We start from the raw sequence: 23,640 nt of genomic DNA, 5'->3' as shown, positions 1-23,640 counted from the left end.
GTGGAAGCTGGAGTCAGTCTCAGAGACATAGACTCAGGTGAAGACTGATTACCTAAGGAAGTTAACCCCGAAGCTGTGCCTGGCAGATCCTTTACACCAGGTCCATTTTGTATCGCCAAGGCCGATTGTAATAATACGTAATTTAAATTCACCTTGATGTGACATTCCCAAGCTCACACACACACACACGCACCCACACACACACATTTAGGATTTTACCCGCACAGTACATTTTGGGTAATGCCAACACCGGCGGTAGCCTATAGTGAAGATTATAACTTTAAAGCGAAATATCTCAGCGAAAAAAAATCCTCTCTCAAAAATCGATTGCGGTATTGTTTTTGTATTGAAAAGAGCTTTCAATTGAGCTGCCACTCGACCCCCATGCCATTTAAGATTTTGCTGCACCTCGAGCCGTTCAAAAGTTATGAGGGTGTTCCGGAACTTTTGGTGGGCACTGATATATATATATATATATATTCAGCCCCTAAATTGACCATTTATCCGATCATCAAGAACTTCAAGGAGAGAGGTTCAATTGCTGTGAAGAAGGCTTCAGGGCGCCAAAGAAAGTCCAGCAAGTGCGCGGACCGTCTCCGAAGGATGGTTCAGCTACGGAATCAGTACAGAGCTTGCTCAGGAATGGCAGCAGGCAGCTATCAGTGCAGCTGCACACATAGTGAGGCAAAGGCTTTTGGAGGCTGGCCTGGGATCAAGAAGGGCAGAAAAGAAGCCACTTCTCTCCAAGAAAAACATCAAGGGCAAACTGACATTCTGCAAGAGGTACAGGGATTGGACTGCAGAGGACTGGGGTAAAGTTATTTTCTCTGATGAAGCCCAATTCAGACTCTTTAGGACATCTGGAAGAATAATTGTCCAGAGAAGAAAAGGTAAGTGCTACCATGAGTCCTGTGTCATGCCAACAGTAAAGCATCCTTAGACCATTCATGTGAGGGGTTGCTTATGATCCAAGGGGGTGGACTCACTCACAATCTTGCCTAAGAACACTTCCAGGAATAAAAAATGGTATCTACAAATCTTGCAAGAGCAACTTCTCCCAACGATCCAGGAGCAATTTGGTGATAAACAATGCTTTTTCCAGCATGATGGAGCATCATGTAACAAAGCAAATGTGATAACCAAGTGGCTCGGTGAACAAAACATTGACATTTTGGGTCAATGGCCAGGAAACTCCCCAGATCTCAATCCCATTGAGAACCTGTGGTCAATCCTTAAAAAGCGGATGGACAAAAAAAAAAAAACACAGAAATTGTGATAAACTCCAAGTACTGATTAGGCAAGAATGGGTTGTCATGAGTCAGGATTTGGCCCAGTAGCTGATATCCAGCAGGCCAGGGCAAAATGCAGAAGTCGTGAAAGAGAGGGGTTAACTATATAAATATCGAGTCTCTGCATAAACATGATGGATTTGTCAATTAAAGTTAAAAATTATGAAAAGTTTATATCTGTACTTCAGTATACCATAGAAATATCGGGCTAAAATATATAATAAGACTGAAGCAGCAAACTTTATGAAAACCAAAATTTGTTTCAGTCTCAAAACTTTTGGCCAGGATTGTACAATCTTCCTTTTCTTAAAGAGGCTCTGTCACCAGATTTTGCAGCCCCTATCTGCTATTGCAGCAGATAGGCGCTGTAATGTAGATTACAGTAACGTTTTTATTTTTAAAAAACGAGCATTTTTGGCCAAGTTATGACCATTTTCGTATTTATGCAAATGAGGCTTGCAAAAGTACAACTGGGCGTGTTGAAAAGTAAAAGTACAACTGGGCGTGTATTATGTGCGTACATCGGGGCGTGTTTACTACTTTTACTAGCTGGGCGTTGTGTATAGAAGTGTCATCCACTTCTCTTCACAACGCCCAGCTTCTGGCAGTGCAGCACTGTGACGTCACTCACAGGTCCTGCATCGTGTCGGCACCAGAGGCTACACTTGATTCTGCAGCAGCATCAGCATTTGCAGGTAAGTAGCTACATCGACTTACCTGCAAACGCCGATGCTGCTGCAGAATCATCTGTAGCCTCTGGTGCCGACACGATGCAGGACCTGTGAGTGACGTCACAGATCTGCACTGCCAGAAGCTGGGCGTTGTGAAGAGAAGTGGATGACACTTCTATACACAACGCCCAGCTAGTAAAAGTAGTAAACACGCCCCGATGTACGCACATAATACACGCCCAGTTGCACTTTTACTTTTCAACACGCCCAGTTGTACTTTTGCAAGCCTCATTTGCATAAATACGAAAATGGTCATAACTTGGCCAAAAATGCTCGTTTTTTAAAAATAAAAACGTTACTGTAATCTACATTGCAGCGCCTATCTGCTGCAATAGCAGATAGGGGTTGCAAAATCTGGTGACAGAGCCTCTTTAACTATAGGAGCTGGACCAACAGGTTTATTAGCTTGTGAGAAGGAGGTCAAAGATGTTTGAATTTTCTGGCGTACAATCACTATAATTTCTTCAATTAAGAATGGTTGTTCTTCCTTAAATATATTCTCTGTACAATCCTGACAGTTTTTTTTTATTTTAATTCTTTTGATATTATATATAGCAAGCAACGTCTTATTGCAGATTAAACATATGTGTATGTAAACCTTCTCTTTAGCCTTTTGGGAAGTATCTTGATCACCCTAATGAAGTGGGAGTAACCTGAACCCATATAAGGACAATACCCAAACCAGAAGAAAACCACTTACTGGGTAGGGGTTTGCACTACACTCTGCAGATCCAAAGTGGGAGGGAGCAACTTGTAGCTCCAGCATTGTGGGAGCAAGAAGTATATTTTCAGTATTCTCCAGTCAAAACAAATTTTAAATGAAGTCGCCGAGACAACATAACCTCCCCAACAATGGGTGCCCCTACCCCATTTATAGTCCTGTCTACTGTATTGCAGGGCGAACTGTAGTCAAACTGCATACCTCGACATTCACAATGCTGCCCAAAGCTGATCCACATGACACGCGGGCATGCTAAGAATCCAGAAGTCATCACGGCGCACACACAGGCCGCCGCGCTGCCAGAAAAAGCTGGGATGGCGGACAGAATTAGAAGTCAAGGAAAGGGCCACAGGCAACGGACGGGGAGCTCTCAACAGAGAAGTAGAGTCGACTCACACCACTTCAGCTTTACCACAAGAGGTGCAGGAAAAGTGGAAAGACAGGGTAGACAGGAGCATCCACAGGAGGAGGAAGGCTGAGCAATGGACCTCTGCTGACCTCTGATTCAGTAGGAGCTGACAATGGAATCCCAGAGAACAATGAAAAGTGCACATGAAAATTTTACAAAATTAATAGTCACAATAATCCACAAAAAATCTCACGGAAGGAGCACAGACTAATCATATATGTCAAATCAATAGTACCTACTGATATTCATCTGGATCCATGATACACTACTTGACAATTCTAGCACAAGCATATGAGAATAGAATGGTCCTACCCATGGTGCTCCCACTAGGCCAGACTTCCACACCACAGGCACCACCACTCTGGAAGCACCATCTTTGTTACCCACTCATCCCAGCTCTATTATGCTAGACTACATTTATCCTAACTCTGTGAATCCCCTGAGGAGTCCTGCGACAAATGTTCGGCTGAAATGCGTGGAGGGACATTGTAGGGAATTGGTAAGAAAGGGGAAAGATTGAGATGGGGTCATTCTTTTCATGGTGGCAGCCCTGTATAGGCATCAGGGAAACTGATATTCATTTTAGTAGGGTATAAGTGAGACAGTCGCCCCCACCGATCAGACTACCCACCTCTTACCCATCGGACAATAAAATAAAAACCAAGGCGTTAATACCTTGTATGAGCCGCGGCCTACAGTGAGAGCCTGAGGGGAGAAGCAGCGAGGAGAGGATACATTATTTTTCTATGTCTTATGGGAGGGAAGTGGCAGAGCCAGCCAAAAGGTGCAACACATTCATAGAGAGGCATTCGCCTCTTAATAAATGTGTTGCATCTTACTACATAGTTTATTAAGACTGGCGTTCCTACTAGGCTCAGGGGTGCAGTCTCTCCGGTGACGACGTCATTGTGACAACATAATAAAAGAGAACTTAATAAGGAGAGTAATTGGTCAAATGATAACAAGGGCAGTTGCCTGTCAGATATCGGCGCTTGTAGAGACTAGAGGGAAGACTTGGGGGTGTCGGACATAATGGAGCAAAACTGGACAACACCATTTGATTCCTACAATAGGAAACAAGGAGTGTCCACCTTAGGGGGAATGCAGGGCTATGAGGGAGGGTCAAGTAACCTATGGGATAAGGGCCACTTCAGAAGGATACTATCCATACACTTATATGCAGCATCTGTGTCTGACTCACTATCAGTGCTCCTTTCTCCTGTTTCCCCACTTCCCTCTCCATAGACTTGTATGCAGCTGTATGTCTCTCTCTTTGCTCCCATACTCCTTTCTCCTAAGACTTGTATAGTCAGGCAGTGAAAAGACCTCCCCCCCTCAGCAGCCTGTCAATTCTTCTCTGTAACTAGGGATGAACTTTGCTTGACAACAGGGGGTGGACAGCAGATTACAGGAAAGGGAGACACCCGTGGCAGTAAATTCACACAGAATTTGCATGGATAGAACAAAATTTTAAGGGTAAGTAAATTAGAAAATTTATCTGTATCAGGTATAATATTAAATTAGCATAAGTAATTTTTAAAAGTTAGTGTCCATTTAAATCGTTGACGTTTCAGTCATATTCCAGCAAGTGGTATCAAATGTTTTAGGACCAACATTTACAAGAGAGTAGAAAAGTAAAAACCCATGTATAGTCCTACCCCCTCCAAAACCCACAAAATATACTTCTAGCACACTCTAGTATCACTCCTTTGGTTCACTTATAATATTTTGGAATTCAGAAGGTTTCAGCTTAGAAATAGAAAATCAGCTTACACCCAACCAGTAAAATACATACCTCTGCAAACTTCCTTCTGAATGCTCCAAAATTAGGATTGTTTGCATTCCCAAGATTTGTATACATCTCATTGTACATCATCTTAATTTTGTTTCTATCGGTTCTTGGTTTAGCGAATTCTTTATTGAATTCCTCTCTCCAGTCCTAGTAAAAAGAACGCACAATTAAAAACAAAAAACATGTATAAATACGTTAAATAGGTCTTGGATCAAGCGCTGACGCTCCGCCTGGTTGTTTACATGTGGGCAGCATGTAAAGGATGAAGCCGCATAGAGGGCTCAGTGGTTAGGTTTTGTATTCCTAGCATGAACGCTCCGTGATGGGCACCATGATGTCCAAAATACGACACGTCACTGCATGAGCCCATTGATTGGCTGCAGCGGTCTGATGCTGCCCACATGTAAAGAAATATCAGGAGGAACGCTAGATCGTCAGCAATGGCTTGCCAAGGGAAAAAATCAGGGGATTACAGATTGTATTCTAATTTCAGGACATTTGCAGCCGTCTCTAAAAAAAATGTAACAACCCGGATAACCCCTTTAACATCTTAAAAATCTAAGATATTTAAATAAAAAAAGATTAACTTTTTGTCTGCAAAATAATGGTCATTTATGTCCTCAACACAAAAAAGACCCCATTTTGGAAACTACACCTCACAAGGCATTCGTATAGGGGTCTACTTAGCATTTTGACCCCAGAAGTGTTCCATAGGTTTTATTGGAATTAAGCTGTGAAAATGAAAAATGCTATTTTTTCCAAAAAGATGAAGTTTTAGCTTAAAAAAAAATATATTATTTCCAGAAGGTATAAGGGTGAAAAAGTCTGTGCCCCCGCCTCCCAACATTTGTAAAGCAATTTCGTCAAAGTACAGAAATACCTAATTTGTGGTCAAATTGCTGTTTGGGCACACGGCAGGGCTCAGAATTGAAGGAGTGCCATTTGGCTTTTGGAGCATAGATTTTGCTACTTTCTGGGTGCCATGTCGCATTTGCAGAGCCTCTAAGGTACCAGTACAGTGGAAACCCCTGAGAAGTGACTTCATTTGGGAACATACACCCCTTGAGGAATTTATCAAGGGGTGTAGTGAGCATTTTGACCCCACTTGTGTTTTCCAGAAATTAATGTGCTGCAGGAGGATTTTTTTTTCACAGATATGCCCTTTTAGTGGCAATAATGTTGTGCCCAGCTTGTGCCACTGCAGACACACCTCAAATTTTTTTAAAAGTGCTCTCCCGAGTAAGGAGATGCCACATATATGGATGTAAACTGCTGTTTGGGCACAGTTTAGGGCTCAAAAGGAAGGGAGCACCGTTTGGCTTTTGGAGCACAGATTTTGCTTTGTAGTAGTTTTTTTGTTGTTTTACTGGTGTTTCAGTTTTCTAATGAGGGGGCATAGGTAAGCTGGGCAGCGTGTGTCAGGATATAAACAGGTGCTATAATAGTGGGGTAAAATAAAAATTGTTTTTTTTTTATCCATATACGCTTTAAAGCAAACTAGTTAAACTAATAACTGGTGTCCTTTCTTATCCTCTTCTGGTACACACACGGATAGTATTGTCCCTTTTAAAGGGGTTGTCCACCTTCTGACAACTGATGACCTATCCACTGGATAGGTCATCAGTATATCAAGGGTATATCATCGCTGTGGGACCGACACATGGTCCCTACACCGATAAGCCGCTCTGGTGGCCTGCGGGCACCGGATGTTATGGCCCATAATGCTATGTATGGAGCCAGAAGCAGTTGGCTCCGTACATAGCATAGCGGCCGTGCTGCAGGTCCGCTCCCATTCATTTGAGTAGGAGCCGATCTTCAGTACTACAGCTCGGCCGTTATTCCGTGGCCGGAGCGAACTGTTTCCGTCATGTACATCCAAGTGCACGGCGGCACCGGACCAGCTGATGAGTGCGGCGCCCGGGTGTCGGACCCCCAAAGATCATGTACTGATGACCTATCCGAGGAGCATGGGAATATAATTGTAGAGGACAAAGAGGACTAAAATATTAAATATGTACTTTTGCTCTCTGTTTACTGATGAGTCCCCAGTTACAGATATACAGGGGGACAGTGATAAAAGTTCCCCACCCAATATTACCTGCTTAACGCAGGAGGAAGTACAGCTGTGTCTGAGCAAATTAAATATTGATAAATCCCATGGCCCAGACTGAATTCATCCTCAAGTATTAACCCCTTCCCGTCGTAATCAACTTTCAGATATTCGTTTTTTTTCTCCCCACTATCCAAAAGCCATAAATTTTTTATTTTTCTGTCGATATAGTCCTATAAGGGCTTGATTTTTGCGGGAAGAGTTTTTATTCCATTTTTTTGTTGGAGATGAGGTGACCAAAAAAATAGCGATTCTGATGTTTACAACTTTTTTTTCTTTACGGCGTACACTGTGCGGGTTAAATAATGATATATTGTAATAGTTCAGGCTTTTACGAATGCGGCGATACCAATTATGTTTATTTTTTTATTACTATGCCCTAGGGAGAAAATGTTTTTTTTTTTTAACTTTTAATATTTTTTTTTAAATTACATTATTTTAAATTACTGACTTTTTTCTTATTAGCCCCCCAAGGGGACTTCAACCAGCGATTGTTGGATCACTTGCACTATATACTGCAATACTAATGTATTGCAGTATATAGTCTTTCTGACAGGCCTCTATTAAGACCCGCCAGAGGCATGGCTTAGTAGGAGTACAAAGATTGCAGCCCCGGGGGCCTACATTAGGCGCCCAGGCAGCCATAGCAACCAGAGGGGGTCGTCCACTCTCTAACTATTTAAATGCTGCGGTCTCGATTGACCGCGGCATTTAACGGGTTAAACAAGTGGGATCGCGCTCGATGTTGTACCAATAATTAAGACGGGTAAAAAGGTGGAACCAACTAACTACCGTCCAGTAAGTTTGACATCTGTGGCATGTAAAATATTTGTGGGTATTCTAAGAGATGAACTTCAAAAGTATATAAACATAGAAAAGTCTAATAACTGATAACCAGCATAGATTCATGAAAAATAGGTTGTGCCTAATGAACATGCTCGGTTTCTATGAGGAGTTAAGTGCAAATCTGGATGTTGGTCAGGCGGCGGATGTGATATATTTAGATTTTGCAAAAGCAATTGAAACTGTACCACACAACAATAATGCTCTGAAGCTATAGACACAGGGACTGGAGAACCATATATGAAAGTGGGTAAAGAATTGATTAAGGGACAGAAAACGAGTCGTTATAAATGGAACTTACTCAACGAGGGCTGAAGTCAGCAGCGGGGTACCACAAGGATCGGTTTTAGGCCCAAATCTTTATAATCTCTTTATTAACCCCTTCAGGATGCAGCCTAGTTTTGGCCTTAAGGCTTAGAGCCCATTTTTGAAATCTGACATATTTCACTTTATGTGGTAATAACATTGGAATGCTTAAACCTATCCAAGCGATTCTGAAATTGTTTTATCGTGAGACATTGGGCTTTATGTTAGTGATGAAATTTGGACAATATATTCAGTGTTTATTGGTGAAAAATTGCAACATTTTGAGAAAATTTATAAAAAATATTTTTCAGAATTTAAATGCATCTGCTTGTAAAATAGATGGTTATACCACCCAAAATAGTTACTAGTTCACATTTCCCATATGTCTACTTTAGATTGTTCAAAAAACGATGCCATTCTTTTATTTTTCTTGGACGTTACAAGGCTTATAACATAAACAGCAATTTCTCATATTTTTAAGAAAATGTCAAAAGCCTTTTTTTTAAGGTACCTGTTTGGTTCCAAAGTGGCTTTGAGGGGCCTATGTATTAGAAACCCCCATAAAACACCCCATTTTGAAAACTAGACCCCTCAAAGTATTTAAAACCGCATTTAGAAAGTTTATTTAACCCTTTAGGCATTTCAAAGGAATTAAAGCAAAGTGGAGGTGAAATTTGCAAATTTCATTTTTCTTGCTGAATTTCAATTATATTCATTTTTTTCTGTAACACAGAAGGTTTTACCAGAGAAACACTACTAAATATGTATTGTCCAGATTCTGCAGTTTTTAGAAATGTCCCACATGTGTCTCTAGTGCGCTCGTGGACTAAAACACAAGCCCCAGAAGCAAAGAAGCACCTAGTGCATTTTGAGGCCTCTTTTTTATTAGAATATATTTTAGGCAGCATGCCAGGTTTGAAGAGGTCTTGAGGTGCCAAAACAGTAGGAAACCACAAATGTGACCCCATTTCGGAAACTACACCGCTCAAGGAATTAATTTATGGTTGTTGTTACCATTTTGACCCCAAAGTTTTTACACGGCACAAATTTGAATTGGGCTGTGAAATTTTAAAAAAATGTCATTATTTCCAATAAAATGTCATTTTTCATCAAAATTTCTTATTTTCACAGGGAACAAAATACCCCATTTTGTTGCCCAATTTCTCCTGAGTACAGCAATACCCAATTTGTGGCGATAAACTGCCCTATGGGCCCATGGGAGGCCTCAGAAGGGAAGGAGCACTGTGTGTTTTTTGGAGTGCAGATCTTGCTGGATTGGTTTTTGGGTGCCATGTCGCATTTGCAGAGCCCCAGAGGTATCAAAGCAATGGAAACCCACTAGAAGTGACCCAATTTTGGAAACTACACCCCTTAGGGAATTGATTTATTGTTGTTATAATTTTGACCGCAAAGTTTTTTCACAGCACGTATTTGAATTGGGCAGTGAAATTTAAAAAATTACATTTTTTCCAATAAGATGTAATTTCTGATCAAAATTTCTTATTTGTACAGTGAACAAAATACCCCATTTTGTTTCCCAATTTGTCCTGAGTGCAGCAATACCCCATTTGTGGTGATAAACTGCTGTTTGGGGCCCATGGGAGGGCTCAGAAGGAAAGGACCACCATTTGGCCTACTGGGGATTTTCTGGTGTGAAGTCATGTATGCAGAAGCCCCTGAGGTACCAGTACAGTTGAAACACCCGAGAAGTGACCCCGTTTTAAAACGACACCCCTTAAGGCATTCATCTAGAGGTGTAGTGAGCATTTTGACCGGAGACATACACCCCATAAACTGTAATGTGGGTTCTCACGGGTACGTCAATACCCTACATGTGGCTGTAATCAGCTGCCTAGGCACGCAGCAGGGCTCAGAGGGGAAAGACGAGGGGGGATAAGCTGTGCGGAGTGCATCAGGGTAAGTAAAACTGGGGTAGATTAAAAACCAAGGGATGTATGATACATTTCATAACACTCTTTCATACAGAGCCTTAGTTTTTCAGGACACGTGTCACATTGATATATTGTGTCCTTCCTTACCCCCCTCTTATAAAAGACCTTGCACCTCTTTTGACTTTTTCCCTTCTTGCCAGTTTGGGGAACTTCTCCTGGAAAGTGTTGCCCTGGTGTGATGCGTGTGGCCTCGCTTCCAGAAGTACTGGGAGCCCCCCCCCCCCCCTTCCTCGACCCTAAAAAATAGTTTCTTGATAACCACCTCTTGAAATTCCAGGAAAGTTCCCCTCTGGCCTGTACATCGACGTAGCACGTACGCATTGTATAATTATACGCATTGTATAATGCCATCTGTATGATGTGCACGGCCAGCTTCTTATACCACACCGCATGGCGCTGTAGGGCTTGATCTGACAAGTCCACCCCTCCCATGTACCTATTGTAGTCCAGGATGCAGTCTGGTTTGGGTGTCTCTGTACTGGTACCTCGTACAGGTACATGGGTACTGGTGTGGGCATGTATTGTTGTCAATACAAGGACATCTCTCTTGTCCTTGTATGTGACACACAATATGTTGCTGCTAGACTGTGACCTGCTCTCACCACTTCTGGGTGTTTGCCCAAGCATAGTCTTAGGGAGGCCTCTCAGATTTCTTCTAGCAGTGCCGCATGCCGAAGTACTTTTGGAAGCGAGGCAGTTGAAGATTGGGACGCTGGTATAAAAATTATCCAGGTAGAGGTGGTAGCCCTGGTCCAGCAGTGGGTGCACCAAATCCCAAACAATTTTTGCATTAACTCCCGGTAAGGGGGAGCATTCTGGGGGTTGAATACTGGTGTCCTTTCCTTCATATATCCTAAATTTGTAGGTATACCCGGATGCACTCTCACACAGCTTATACATCTTCACACCATACCTTGCCCTCTTACTCGGCAGGTACTGGTGGAATTGAAGCCTCCCTTTAAAATGTACCATGGACTCATCAATAGAAATACAATTCTCAGGGGTGAATGCTTGGGCAAACCGGGCACTGAAACGATCTAATAGGGGTCTCTGTTTATACAAACGGTCAAAACAGGGTGGGCCTGGCTCATTATCAGTATAATGTAAGAAGCAAAGTATTGACTCATTTTTATTTTTTTTAGGTTCCAGTTCAGTTCTGAAGTTGCTTTGAGGAGCCTATATATTAGAAACCCCTACGAAAAACCCCATTTTAGAAACTAGACCCCTCAAAGTATTCACAACAGCATTTAGAAAGTTTATGAACCCTTTAGGTGTTTCACAGGAATTTAGAGCAAAGTAGAGGTGAAATTTACTTTTTTTTTTGTCAGAAAATCCTTTTTACATGCGACTTTTTGATCTCTTTTTATTCCATTTTTTGGAAGGTGAAGTGACCAAACAATTGTGATTCTGGTACGGTTTATTATTATTTTCTTTTACGGCGTTCACCGCGCGGGATAAATAACGAAATAATTTTGTAGTTCAGGCCGTTACGGACGCGGCGATACCAATTATGCATAGCTTATTTGTTTGTTTATATATTTTTATTAATAATAAAGGACTGATAAGGAAAAAAGGGGGATTTTTACTTTTGAAACTTTTATTTTCTTATTTTTAAAACATCTTTTTTTTTTACTTTATTACTTTGTCCCACTAGGGGACTTGAGGACAGGAGGCCCTGATCGCAATTATTGCGTAGTGCAGTGTATTAGAGAGGTCAGCTACTCACTGACAGCAAGCACAGTGGGTCCTGACTTTGATGGTATCCTTAACTTAATGTTTTGTTGCACAACCTTTTGAGGTAATCACTGCAAACAAACAATTTCTGTAACTCACAATGAGACTTCTGCAACTGTCCACAGGTATTTTGGCCCACTTCTCGTGAGCAAACTGCTTCAGCTGTCTCAGGTTTGACGGGTGCCTCTGTGTGTTTTGGGTCACTATCCTGTTGGAGGACCCATGACTTGAGACCGAGACTAAGTTTTCTGATACTGGGCAGCACATTTTGCTAGAAAATGCCAAAATATAACCAGATAATACAAATGGTAACCAAAGAGCCCAGAACAACTTCCAAAGAGATTAGAGGTGAACTCCAAGGTCAAGGTCCATTAGTCTCAGATAGCACCATCTGTTGCGGTCTTTGCCAAAGTGGACTTAACCCCTTAATGACCAAGCCAGATATGTCAAATCTGGTAGATCTGACTTTATCAGAGAATAACTCAGTGAAAGTTTTGAATATCCAAGTAATTCTGACATTGTTTTTTCGTCACATGTTGTACTTTATTTTAGTGGTAAAAGTAGACTGATACAATTTGCGGAAATTAATTAAAAAATAGAAAAATTTAAGACATTTTGTAAAAATTATAATTTTTCCCTATTTTTAACTGCAATATGTCACATACACTACCGTTCAAAAGTTTGGGGTCACCCAGACAATGTTGTGTTTTCCATGAAAACTCACACTTATATTTATCAAATGAGTTGCAAAATGACTAGAAAATATAGTCAAGACATTGACAAGGTTAGAAATAATGATTTTTATATGAAATAATAATTTTCTCCTTCAAACTTTGCTTTCGTCAAAGAATGCTCCATTTGCAGCAATTACAGCATTGCAGACCTTTGGCATTCTAGCTGTTAATTTGCTGAGGTAATCGGGAGAAATTTCACCCCATGCTTCCAGAAGGCCCTCCCACAAGTTGGATTGGCTTGATGGGCACTTCTTGCGTACCATACGGTCAAGCTGCTCCCACAACAGCTCTATGGGGTTGAGATCTGGTGACTGCGCTGGCCACTCCATTACAGATAGAATACCAGCTGCCTGCTTCTTCCCTAAATAGTTCTTGCATAATTTGGAGGTGTGCTTTGGGTCATTGTCCTGTTGTAGGATGAAATTGGCTCCAATCAAGCGCTGTCCACAGGGTATGGCATGGCGTTACAAAATGGAGTGATAGCCTTCCTTATTCAAAATCCCTTTTACCTTGTACAAATCTCCCACTTTACCAGCACCAAAGCAACCCCAGACCATCACATTACCTCCACCATGCTTGACAGATGGCGTCAGGCACTCTTCCAGCATCTTTTCAGTTGTTCTGCGTCTCACAAATGTTCTTCTGTGTGATCCAAACACCTCAAACTTCGATTCGTCTGTCCATAACACCTTTTTTCCAATCTTCCTCTGTCCAATGTCTGTGTGCTTTTGCCCATATTAATCTTTTCCTTTTATTAGCCAGTCTCAGATATGGCTTTTTCTTTGCCACTCTGCCCTGAAGGCCAGCATCCCGGAGTCGCCTCTTCACTGTAGACGTTGACACTGGCGTTTTGCGGGTACTATTTAATGAAGCTGCCAGTTGAAGACCTGTGAGGCGTCTATTTCTCAAACTAGAGACTCTAATGTACTTGTCTTGTTGCTCAGTTGTGCAGCGGGGCCTCCCACTTCTCTTTCTACTCTGGTTAGAGCCTGTGTGTGCTGTCCTCTGAAGGGAGTAGTACACACCGTTGTAGGAAGTCTTCAGTTTCTTGGCAATTTCTCGCATTGAATAGCCTTCAGTTATAAGAACAAGAATAGACTGTCGAGTTTCACATGAAAGCTCATTTTTTCTAGCCATTTTGAGAGTTTAATCGAACCCACAAATGTAATGCTCCAGATTCTCAACTAGCTCAAAGGAAGGTCAGTTTTATAGCTCCTCTAAACAGCAAAACTGTTTACAGCGGTGCTAACATAATTGCACAAGGGTTTTCAAGTGTTTTCTAATCATCCATTAGCCTTCTAACACAGTTAGCAAACAGAATGTACCATTAGAACACTGGAGTGATGGTTGCTGGAAATGGGCCTCTATACACCTATGTAGATATTGCCTTAAAAACCAGACGTTTGCAGCTAGAATAGTCATTTAGCACATTAACAATGTATAGAGTGTATTCTGATTAATTTAATGTTATCTTCATTGAAAAAAACTGTACTTTTCTTTCAAAAACAAGGAAATTTCTAAGTGACCCTAAACTTTTGAACGGTAGTGTATATTTTTTTTTAAATAAGATGTAAATTTTAGCTAAAAAATTGTTTTTATTTTCACAAGGAATAAGAGAGATAAAGCAAACCAACATTTGCAAATCAACTTCTCCCGAGTACGGAAATACACCATATGTGGTCATAAACTGCTTTTTGGACACACAGCAGTGTTCAGTATGGAAGGAGCGCCATTTGGCTTTTGGAGCGCAGATTTTGCTGGATTGGTTTCTGGTCGCCATGTCACATTTGCAAAGCCTTTGAGGTACTAGTACAGTGGAAACCCCTAAAAACTGACTCCATTTGGGAAACTAAACTCCTTAAGGAATTCATCTAAGGGTATAGTGGGCATTTTGACCCCACAAGTTATTTTCTGAAGTGATTAGAGTTGGGTAGCTAAGATAAAAAAAAAAATTCTAATGAAATGTAGTATTGGCTAAAAATCTTTAATTTTCACAAGGACTAAAAAGAAAAAAAGGACCCTAACACCTGTAAAGCAATTTCTCTAGAGTAAGGCAATACCCTATATGTGGTCATAAACTGCTATTTTGGCACATAGCAGGGCTCAGAAGGGAAGGAGCGCTATTTGGCTTTTCAAATGCAGATTTTGCTGGACTAGTTTCTGGTCGCCATGTCACATTTGCAGAGCCCATGAGGTACCAGTACAGTGGAAACCCCTCAAAAGTGACATCATTTGGGAAACTACACCCCTTGAGGAATTAATCTAGGGGCATTGTGACAATTTTGACTGCAAAGTTATTTGGCTTAATTGATTAGAATTGGGTCAAGAAGATGACAAAAATAATTATTTCTAATAAGATGTAGTTTTAGATCAAATTGTTTAATTTTCACAAGAAATAAGGGAGAACAAGCACCCCAACATTTGTAAAACAATCTCTCATATGTGGTTGTAAACTGCTGTTTGGACATATGGAAGGGCTCAGAAGGGAGTGATTGCCAAATGGCTTTTGGAGCGTGGATTTTGTTTGGTAGTAGTTTTGTTTGGGGTCTCACTAGTATTTCAGTTTATAATGTGGGGGTATATGTAATCTGGGCAGCATACATCAGGGCAAAATAAGAGGGTATAATAATGGGGTAAATAAAAAAAATTATCTATAGGTGTGTGTGTGTAGCGATTTGAAGCAAATCTTTATGCACAGGCCAGTGTCGCACTCATAAATGGTGTCCTTTCTTACCCCCCTTTTGGAACACACAATGCACATTTTTGGGAATTTTTCTCCTTTGTAGTTTGGGAAACTCTGCTGGTATAATACAGGTGCTCTCGCTTCCAGCAGATGTGCTATGGCCCTCCCCTTTCTCATTCCAAAATACTAAGGCCTTGATAACCACTTCTTAGAGCGGTCAGTGTCACACTGACAGGCAGCCCATTAGGAACTGCTGGAGGTGGGTCCTTTTTTGCTTCCGTACTTGGCAGACCAGGTAGCCATTGCTTGGCCTCCGGTTGCCATACCGACCATCGCGTCATGGGGTGCCGATCAGCTACAAGCCCTTAGATGCTGCAGTCACCATTGACCTCCGCATCTAAAAGGGTTAAAGAGAGTCTGTCACCAGAATGTCCGTATTAAACTAGTACCAGGGTATTGTAGAGGAGACTAACCTGTTTCTAACGTTTATTTTCATTTTCTACTTACTGCCTCCTTTGTAGAGAAATACGTTTTTATTAAGTTTATGCTAATGAGCATTTAGGTGGTGTAATGAGGGCGTTACCATTGCACCTAAACGCTCTTACGTCGCTCCCCAGTTCAACCCCCCCTCCCTCCCTTCTTACATTGATTGACAGGGGCCAGGCAGCGTAATCGGCACGTCCATGCCTTGCCCCGTACAATCTGTAACGCACGTCCCTGCTCTTCACTCGGCACATGCATGCGCAGTACGATCTTTCTGCTCGGCGTTCTAATCGCCAGTACTTCGCATGCGCCGAATAAAAAGCAGGGACGCTGCGCATGCGCAGTAGTGCCGATTAGAAAGTCGAGCAGAAAGATCGCAATGCGCATGCGCCGATTGAACAGCAGGGACGCGCGCACATTACGGATAGTACGGGGCCAGGCATGAACGTGCAGATTACGCTGCCTGGCCCCTGTCAATCAATGTAAGAAGGGAGGAAAGGGGGGTTGAACCGGCCCTCATTGCAGCTAAATGCTCATTAGCATAAACTTAATAAAACTGGTTTCTCTACAAAGGCGGCAGTAAGTAGAAAATGAAAATAAACGTCAGAAACAGGTTAGTCTCCTCTACAATACACTGTTAATAATCTAATACGGACAGTCTGGTGACAGGCTCCCTTTAATCGACCGGATTGGACCTCGCTCCAGTCCTGGCCTTGACAGCAGGAGGTGATGATGTGCTTTGGGGGTCCAGATCACTGGCGAAAGGCAGAACATAAATTAACGTCATCGCTGCACAAAGCCCTGCAAGCACCCACGTTAATTTACTAGTCGGTGGTCGGGAAGCGGTTAATGACCAGCTAAGTGTTTTGGGTTTGGTCTCTCTGCCTTTCAGTAGCAATAACTTCTAGATTTTTTTATTTAAGAGGCTGTATTTGGTCCTGTTTTATGCGGGAGAAATTTTATTTTTGTTTTGCGCGGTTTGGGAAGTACAAGAAAATTTACTGTGCAAGTTACATAATTTATTTTTGCAACGTGAATATAGCAAAAAAAATCCGAATTTCAGCATGGTTTTTTTTTTTGTTTATTTTTTTATACCGTTCATGTTTCATGCTAAATAACCTAGTATATTTATTCTTCAAGTTATTACAAGCATGTAGATACCCAATATGTGTATTTTTTTTTTTATGTAATGTATAGGCAATTAAATGCATTTTATGCTAAATAATGACTTTTTGGGACTTTTGTTTTATTTTCTGGTTACTTTTTTTTTATCCCATGAAGGGATAACTTTATTTTTTACTTAAAATGTATTAAAATACTCCTGTATGCTAAAATATTACATTAGGACATAGGCTGTTGTTAGGGCAATACACAGTGTGCCCTAACAGCAGGCTTATATAATATACAGTCCTGGGGTCCTTTCTTGTTCCCCCCTGGGGCTGACCGCAGAGGATTACCCCAGTCTGCAATTTGATAAAGTCCCCTTTGATAATGCCGCAGTCACGGACCGCAGTGATGAAAGGGTTAAACAGCTGGGGTCTGAGTTTACCATCCCAGCTGTATTCAGCAGTCTTCTCTCAGTACAAGAACTGTAAGTTACAGCTCCTGCTTAGAGGAGGAGTGCTCACTGAAGCGCTGATCAGTTTTTTCCACAGCGACGCCAAAAGACGTCGCTGTAGAATGGGAACCTTAATAGCCCGCCGTCAAAAGGCAGCGGTCAGTCGTTAAGAGGTTAAATATGTTGCAAGTGATGGGGGGTACATTATGCCCTGTAATACACACTTCAGGTTCTACAGGCTGTAAATGGTGCACCCAGGCCTGGTGCACCAGAGCGGCATGGTCTGGAAACCCTTAGGTTATACATACATTTTCACAATCTTATTATACATTAAGTGTACGGCCCCACGTAGCGGCGTCCGCATGCGGCCGATGCCCTGTCTAACTTGCAGTGGCAAATGGCTGCACAAACGGTAACCAGCAAAATCGTGCAGCCATTCGCCACTACAGGTAAGTGGGGCTTCGGCTGCATGCAGACACCATAAAGTGGGATTGTACCCTTAATGCAATATTAGTATTACATTCAAAATCAAGTCCATTTGTATGTATTATAATTTTGCTGGCTGTTTCAGTTCATTAATCTCACCTGTAATATCAATGCAGGATTAGACAGCTGCTCCAAGGCTTGAATAAAATCTTTAATTAATCCATTTTTATCCAGCTTTCTCTGAATTCTAAAATTAAAACATACACGTATTTAATTTTAACAGATGATAGAGAACTCTAAATGTTATATAAACATTTACTTGATGCAATCCCTTGTATTGATGCAATCCCTAATCTACACCAATCAGCCATAACATTAAAACCACCTGCTTAATACTGTGTGTGTCTCTCTCACACTGCCAAAACAGCTCTGACCCGTCAAGGCATGGACCTCTGAAGGTGTCCTGTGGTATCACATTAAGACGTTAGCAGGTTAAGTTGCGAGGTGGGGCCTCCATGGATTGGAGTCAACACCTTGAATTCTGTCATGCTCCTCAAACCATTTCTCGAAACAATTTTGGAAGTGCAGCAGGGCGCATTATCCTGTGGAAAGAAAACACTGCCATAAAAAAAAAAAAGAATACCGTTGCCTTGAAGGAGTGTATTTGGTCTGAAACAGTGTTATGATAAGTGGTTTGTGTCAAAGTATCGACATAAATGCCAGGGCCCAAGGTTTCCCAGCAAAAAATTGCCCAGAGTATGTATCAAACTCCCTCTGCGCCTTCTTCCCATAGTGCAGTCCCCAGGTAAGTGATGCACAAACACAGTCCATGCAGATGATGTAAAAGAAAAAGTGATTTGTCAGATTAGGCTTCCACTGAACCATGGTCCAGTTCTGACAATCCAAACGATGTAGAAATCCAGCAATAGGATTAAAATGAATCTTTATTGTTATATTCCTAAAGCATGTTGCAATAAAAAGTCTATGTATAACATGCTTCCTTCTACTTATGCAATTGAACACTATGGTTCTTGGTCACAGCAGTTATGATTGTCGCGTTCGCACTGTAGGCGCTTTCGGTGGTGGACAGTGGTCAGCAAGGGCATTTTGACCAGTATGCGGCTACACAGTCCCAATCGCAGCAGCTGTGATGCACTATCTGTCCTGAGCCCTTTCTATCATAACCAGCATTAACTTTTTCAGCAATTTGTGCTACAGTAGACCTGCTGTGGGATCAGACTAGACAGGTTAGCATTCGTTCCCCATGTTCAATGAGCCTTGGGCACCTATGACCATGTGGCCAGTTCACCGGTTGTTCTTCCTTGGACCACTTTTGGTAGGTACTAACCACTGCATATCGGGAACACCCCACAAGATCTGCCGTTTTGGAGATGCTCTGTCCCAGTCTAGCCATCACAATTTGGCCTTGTCAAAGTCACTCAGATCCTTACGCTTGCCCATTTTTTGTGCTTCCAACACATCAAATTCAAGAACGAACTGTTCACTTGATTCCTAATATATCCCACCCCTTAATAGGCGCCATTGTAACAAGATTATCATGTTATTAACTTCACCGTCAGTGGTTTTAACGTTATAGCTGAATGGTGTACATATTTTTAGGAAAGTCATTGGAAACATAAGTAAAACACACTACAAGCAGGAAAATGTGACACTTTAGTCATTCTGGTATGGCTCAGTGGACAAAATCGCTCACCAATGGAGAGCCAGATCTCACATATAGAATTCTATGTTTAATGATTATAAACTTATAAAAGGCTAAATCCGAAAAGTACAATCAGCTTTATAGGCACCTGTCCAAGTGACATTATACCATAGAAATGTGTTATAGACAGGCAATAAACAATGTCAAACAAATAAGTTAAATATTTAAATTTGACAAATTCCAATCCCAGTTTGTCCATCTGCTCACTTTTCCACAAATGCTTTGTTCTTGTGTCCATCAACAGTTTCTTCAAAGTTATAGTTTTCTCCACTGATCATGAATGGGTACACAAGAGATTGAGGGTAATAGTCAGCAATTTTTTCTATGATAAACTGTACTGCTAGGGATTCCTTTTTATCAAGCATTGCCATCATCTGACTTATCCAACCAATAAACAGCCAGCATGGAACAGAACCCACCTAAAAAGCAAGACAAAAAGTGTATCGGCAAAAGCTTCTAAATTTTCTATTTGACCCAATTAAAAAACTTAATCCAGTTTAATAAACAGATCAGTGGTCCTTGTTAATAGTTATTGATCACATTTTTTTATTGTATAAATTCCATGTAAATTTGAACTCCCTTCTAGAAACAAAATCAATATGGACTCCCCTGTCCCCCCATTATTCGTACATGTATAGAATCTGCTACTTAATTAAGCTAGCGAAGCTACATATCACCATCCGGTTTCATTCCTAAACAAAGAGCTAAAAAAAGGATTACAAAAATATATAGATTGAGGAAATAAAATTAGAAATTCGGTTCTAAGGTTCTGGAAGAAGCGAAGGGGTATTTATACAATTGTAGAGAACAAAGTTCATCTAACTAAAACCATGTTCCTGCTTATTACACTTTCATATAAATATAATGGTAACAGGCCTAGAACAAACTGGGCACACAATGAGATTACAATAGAAAGCTGTGGATATAAAGGTCTGCAAAAGAAAAAAAATTGATTGAGTTGATCAGAGCATTTGGGATAAGGCTTTTTCTGTTGATTGGGTTGGCAGAGAGGAAAAACCGTAACACTTTCCCCATTTGGAGCTAATCTGGGTCTAATATATGTTTTTTTTATTTATTTTTTTTAGAAAAGGAGAAGATGAGCAGCTGCTTGTCTAATAACCCGTCTGCTCCTACTTAGGACATCTAGTGACTCCATGACCCGGACGTTTACCAGTGTCCCAATAGCGGTGTCACATAATTCACTGCAAACACTCGTACACCTGAACATCAATAAAACGTATGCATTACTGTCCCTATCCTGTCCGTACCCGAATATTAGCGAAAAATCCGTTGACTGATGCGCATTACACATCACAGTCATAGCGATAACTATTATTACTAGAGAGGAATGTCTAATACTTTTTTTTACAGATGTAAAAGATTTCTCTCAGTCAAAAAATAGATTTTCATAAACTGACTGTTGGAAAAAACTATTGTTTCTAACTGGTTTCACACAAAAAAACAACAAAAAAACAGTATTAGTTAACACATCAGTTTAATAGTTTTCTGACCCTAATTTTGAATGTTTGGTTTTTTAATGGTCTGGGCATAGTTATCACCTTTCATTAACCTCCCCAAATACCTTTTTCTTGCTTCTGATGCGTTCCTGACAATTCACACTCCTGCCGTTCTTTTCCATTTGTTTACATCTAGGAGTTAGGGTCCACGGCAGTTTCCAAGTAAGCACAGCCAGAAGTAACCATGGGCAGTGAACGGACGGGGCATCACAAAAAGTGTGAAAATTCAGATAAGGTCGGAGTCACGTGACCCCCAACGAGATCACAAGAACAATGCAGATTCTCCAGCGTGAGTAACTTGAAATGTGATTGGTATTGGCAGCAGTAGGGGATCGGCCATTACAAGTGAGGTGTCAGAAAACCCCATTAAGTTTAGAGATTTACAATTATTCATTAGGGTAAGTTTTTGTTCTTACGTTGCAGTCAATTTGTGTTTTTTTTCCCTAAAGTGGTTCTGCAGAAAAATGTTTTCATCTCAGTAAAAAATGTGCTTTAACAGCGACGTATGAACACAGCTTTAGATGGTAAAGGATATATCTATATAATTTGCAATTTAATTTGCATACAAAAATTGGTTAGCATATTCCCACAGTTTGAGTTTCTTTAAGGCTATGTTCACACGGGGTATTTTGCCGAGTTTTTTGACGCGGAAACCGCGTCGCAAAACTCGGCAGAAACGGCCCGAGAACGCCTCCCATTGATTTCAATGGGAGGCGTCGGCGTCTTTTTCCCGCGAGCAGTAAAACTGCCTCGCGGGAAAAAGAAGCGACATGCCCTATCTTCGGGTGCTTCCGCCTCGGACCTCCCATTGACTTCAATGGGAGGCAGGAGAAAGCGTATATCTCGCTGTTTTATGCCCGCGTCGCTCAATGGCCGCGGGCGAAAAACGGCGCGATAATTGCCGCGAAAATCGGCGTGCAGGGAGAGGAATATCTGCCTCAAAGTTCCAAACTTTGATAAAAAGTTTGATAAAAAGTGATCAAAAAGTCGCATGTACTCCAAAAGTGGAACAATATAAGTTATAACAGACCGGGGCAGAGGAAAGGGGTAACACAAGCATGGCACAACGATCCACATGTGGGTGCCCAACACTGATAAGACCCCAATGTACAGAGCCCAATATTCAGAGCCCAACATTGTAAAGACCCCAATGTATATAACCCAAAGCTAATAATACCCCAATGTAAATTATTATTAATATTTCTAAACTACGTTCAATTCTAGGTCATTGCAGTTGTTGTTGTTTGACTCACCTCTCTAGCCATCAAGTCCAAAGTTTCATTGGGATACAGTTCAATAATCTGAAGTAGTCTTGGAAACTTTAGCCGTGCTTCTTTAGACCCCAGCTTTAATGCTTTAATCATTTTATCTACTATGACTTCAGGGAATGGTTTCAAGTCTTCAGCATCTAATACTATTGGTTAGTGAAAATAATGGAGAAAAATATTTTATTGCAGTGTTTTTATGTCTATAATAGGGATGCACGATGCATCGAAACTTCGATACTGTTTCGATACCGTGCACTCTCAAACGGTTCAATACCGTTATTTCATGTATTTCGATACTAAGGGTTCATTCACATCTGCATTGGGGTCCCGTTCTGACGTTCCGTCGGAGCTTTCCGTCAGAACGGGACCCTGAACAGACAAACAGAAACCAGAGGTTTCCGTTTCCATCACCATTGATTTCAATGGTGACGGATGCGGTGCCCATGGATTCCGTTTGTCTCTGTTGTGCACCAGACCCGTCGTTTTGGCGGAAGCAATAGCGTAGTCGACTACGCTATTGCTTCCGGCAAAACGATGGATCCGTCCACAACTTTGCATTGTAACACATGAATGTATGAAAGCGGGGCTGCGGCGGTGTGTTACAGCCAGTGCCCCGCTCCTGAGAAGTGCGTGTGTGGTCAGCATGATGTGATGGGACCGGCGCTGCACTAATGAGTAGCGTCACTGAAGACAAAACATGGCAGGTGCACTGCAGAACACCGCCATGTTCTGTCTTCAGTGCCTGCGCCGCCACTCATTAGTGCATGCTGACCGCACACGCACTCAGTATTAGGAGCCGAGCCGGGCAGTGACTGAATTACACAGCCGCGGCCACGCTCTAACGGTGGAGATCAGAGAAACCTCTCATCTCCGCCGCTATTCCCCTGAATGCTGCGATCAAAGCTGACCCGCAGAATTCAAGGGGAAAATGAGAAGGGGGATGCCCTTTGGATCGCGTCACAGGAAATTCCTGTGACGCGATCGAGGGCCATACCATATATGGGCAGACAGCCCAGGTTCCATTGAAGGACCCCAGGGCTGTCTGACCATATTTCCTGTTAGGGCATACTGAGGTATGTCCTAACAACTGCCTGTATACTATTCGTACACAGGCTAATGTACTGGCATATAGATATATGGCAGTACATTGAAGTGTAAAATTAAAAATAAAAATAAAGTAATGTTAAATAAAAACACACACACGCACACACACACACACACACAATAAGTCTCGATACATAAAATATACACATATTTGGTATCGTTGCGACCGTAATAACACATTTACAGAGTCATTCATGTTTACACTGTTATAAAATAAAAAACTGCTTTCTTTCACTTATAAATGTAAGGTATTATGC

At 41.5% G+C, this 23,640-nt stretch overlaps 1 protein-coding gene across 1 annotated transcript in view; it reads right to left on the bottom strand.

Moving 5' to 3' along the window:
* Positions 1 to 23,640, bottom strand: part of PRKDC (protein kinase, DNA-activated, catalytic subunit) — a 128,203-nt gene that overhangs the window by 51,824 nt on the left and 52,739 nt on the right. Inside the window, exons 10-13 of the mRNA XM_075828112.1 lie at positions 22,265 to 22,425; positions 19,702 to 19,913; positions 17,931 to 18,018; positions 4,946 to 5,089 (exon numbers count right to left, since the gene is read on the bottom strand). Of these exons, the coding sequence (XP_075684227.1) occupies positions 4,946 to 5,089; positions 17,931 to 18,018; positions 19,702 to 19,913; positions 22,265 to 22,425 (605 nt within the window). The remainder of the gene's footprint in view (positions 1 to 4,945; positions 5,090 to 17,930; positions 18,019 to 19,701; positions 19,914 to 22,264; positions 22,426 to 23,640) is intronic.

The sequence above is a fragment of the Rhinoderma darwinii genome, chromosome 5, assembly GCF_050947455.1.
Source record: "Rhinoderma darwinii isolate aRhiDar2 chromosome 5, aRhiDar2.hap1, whole genome shotgun sequence".
Taxonomy (NCBI): Eukaryota; Metazoa; Chordata; class Amphibia; order Anura; family Rhinodermatidae; genus Rhinoderma; species Rhinoderma darwinii.
The sequence above is the reverse complement of the archived record's forward strand: the minus strand, read 5'-3'. Positions and strand labels throughout refer to the sequence as shown.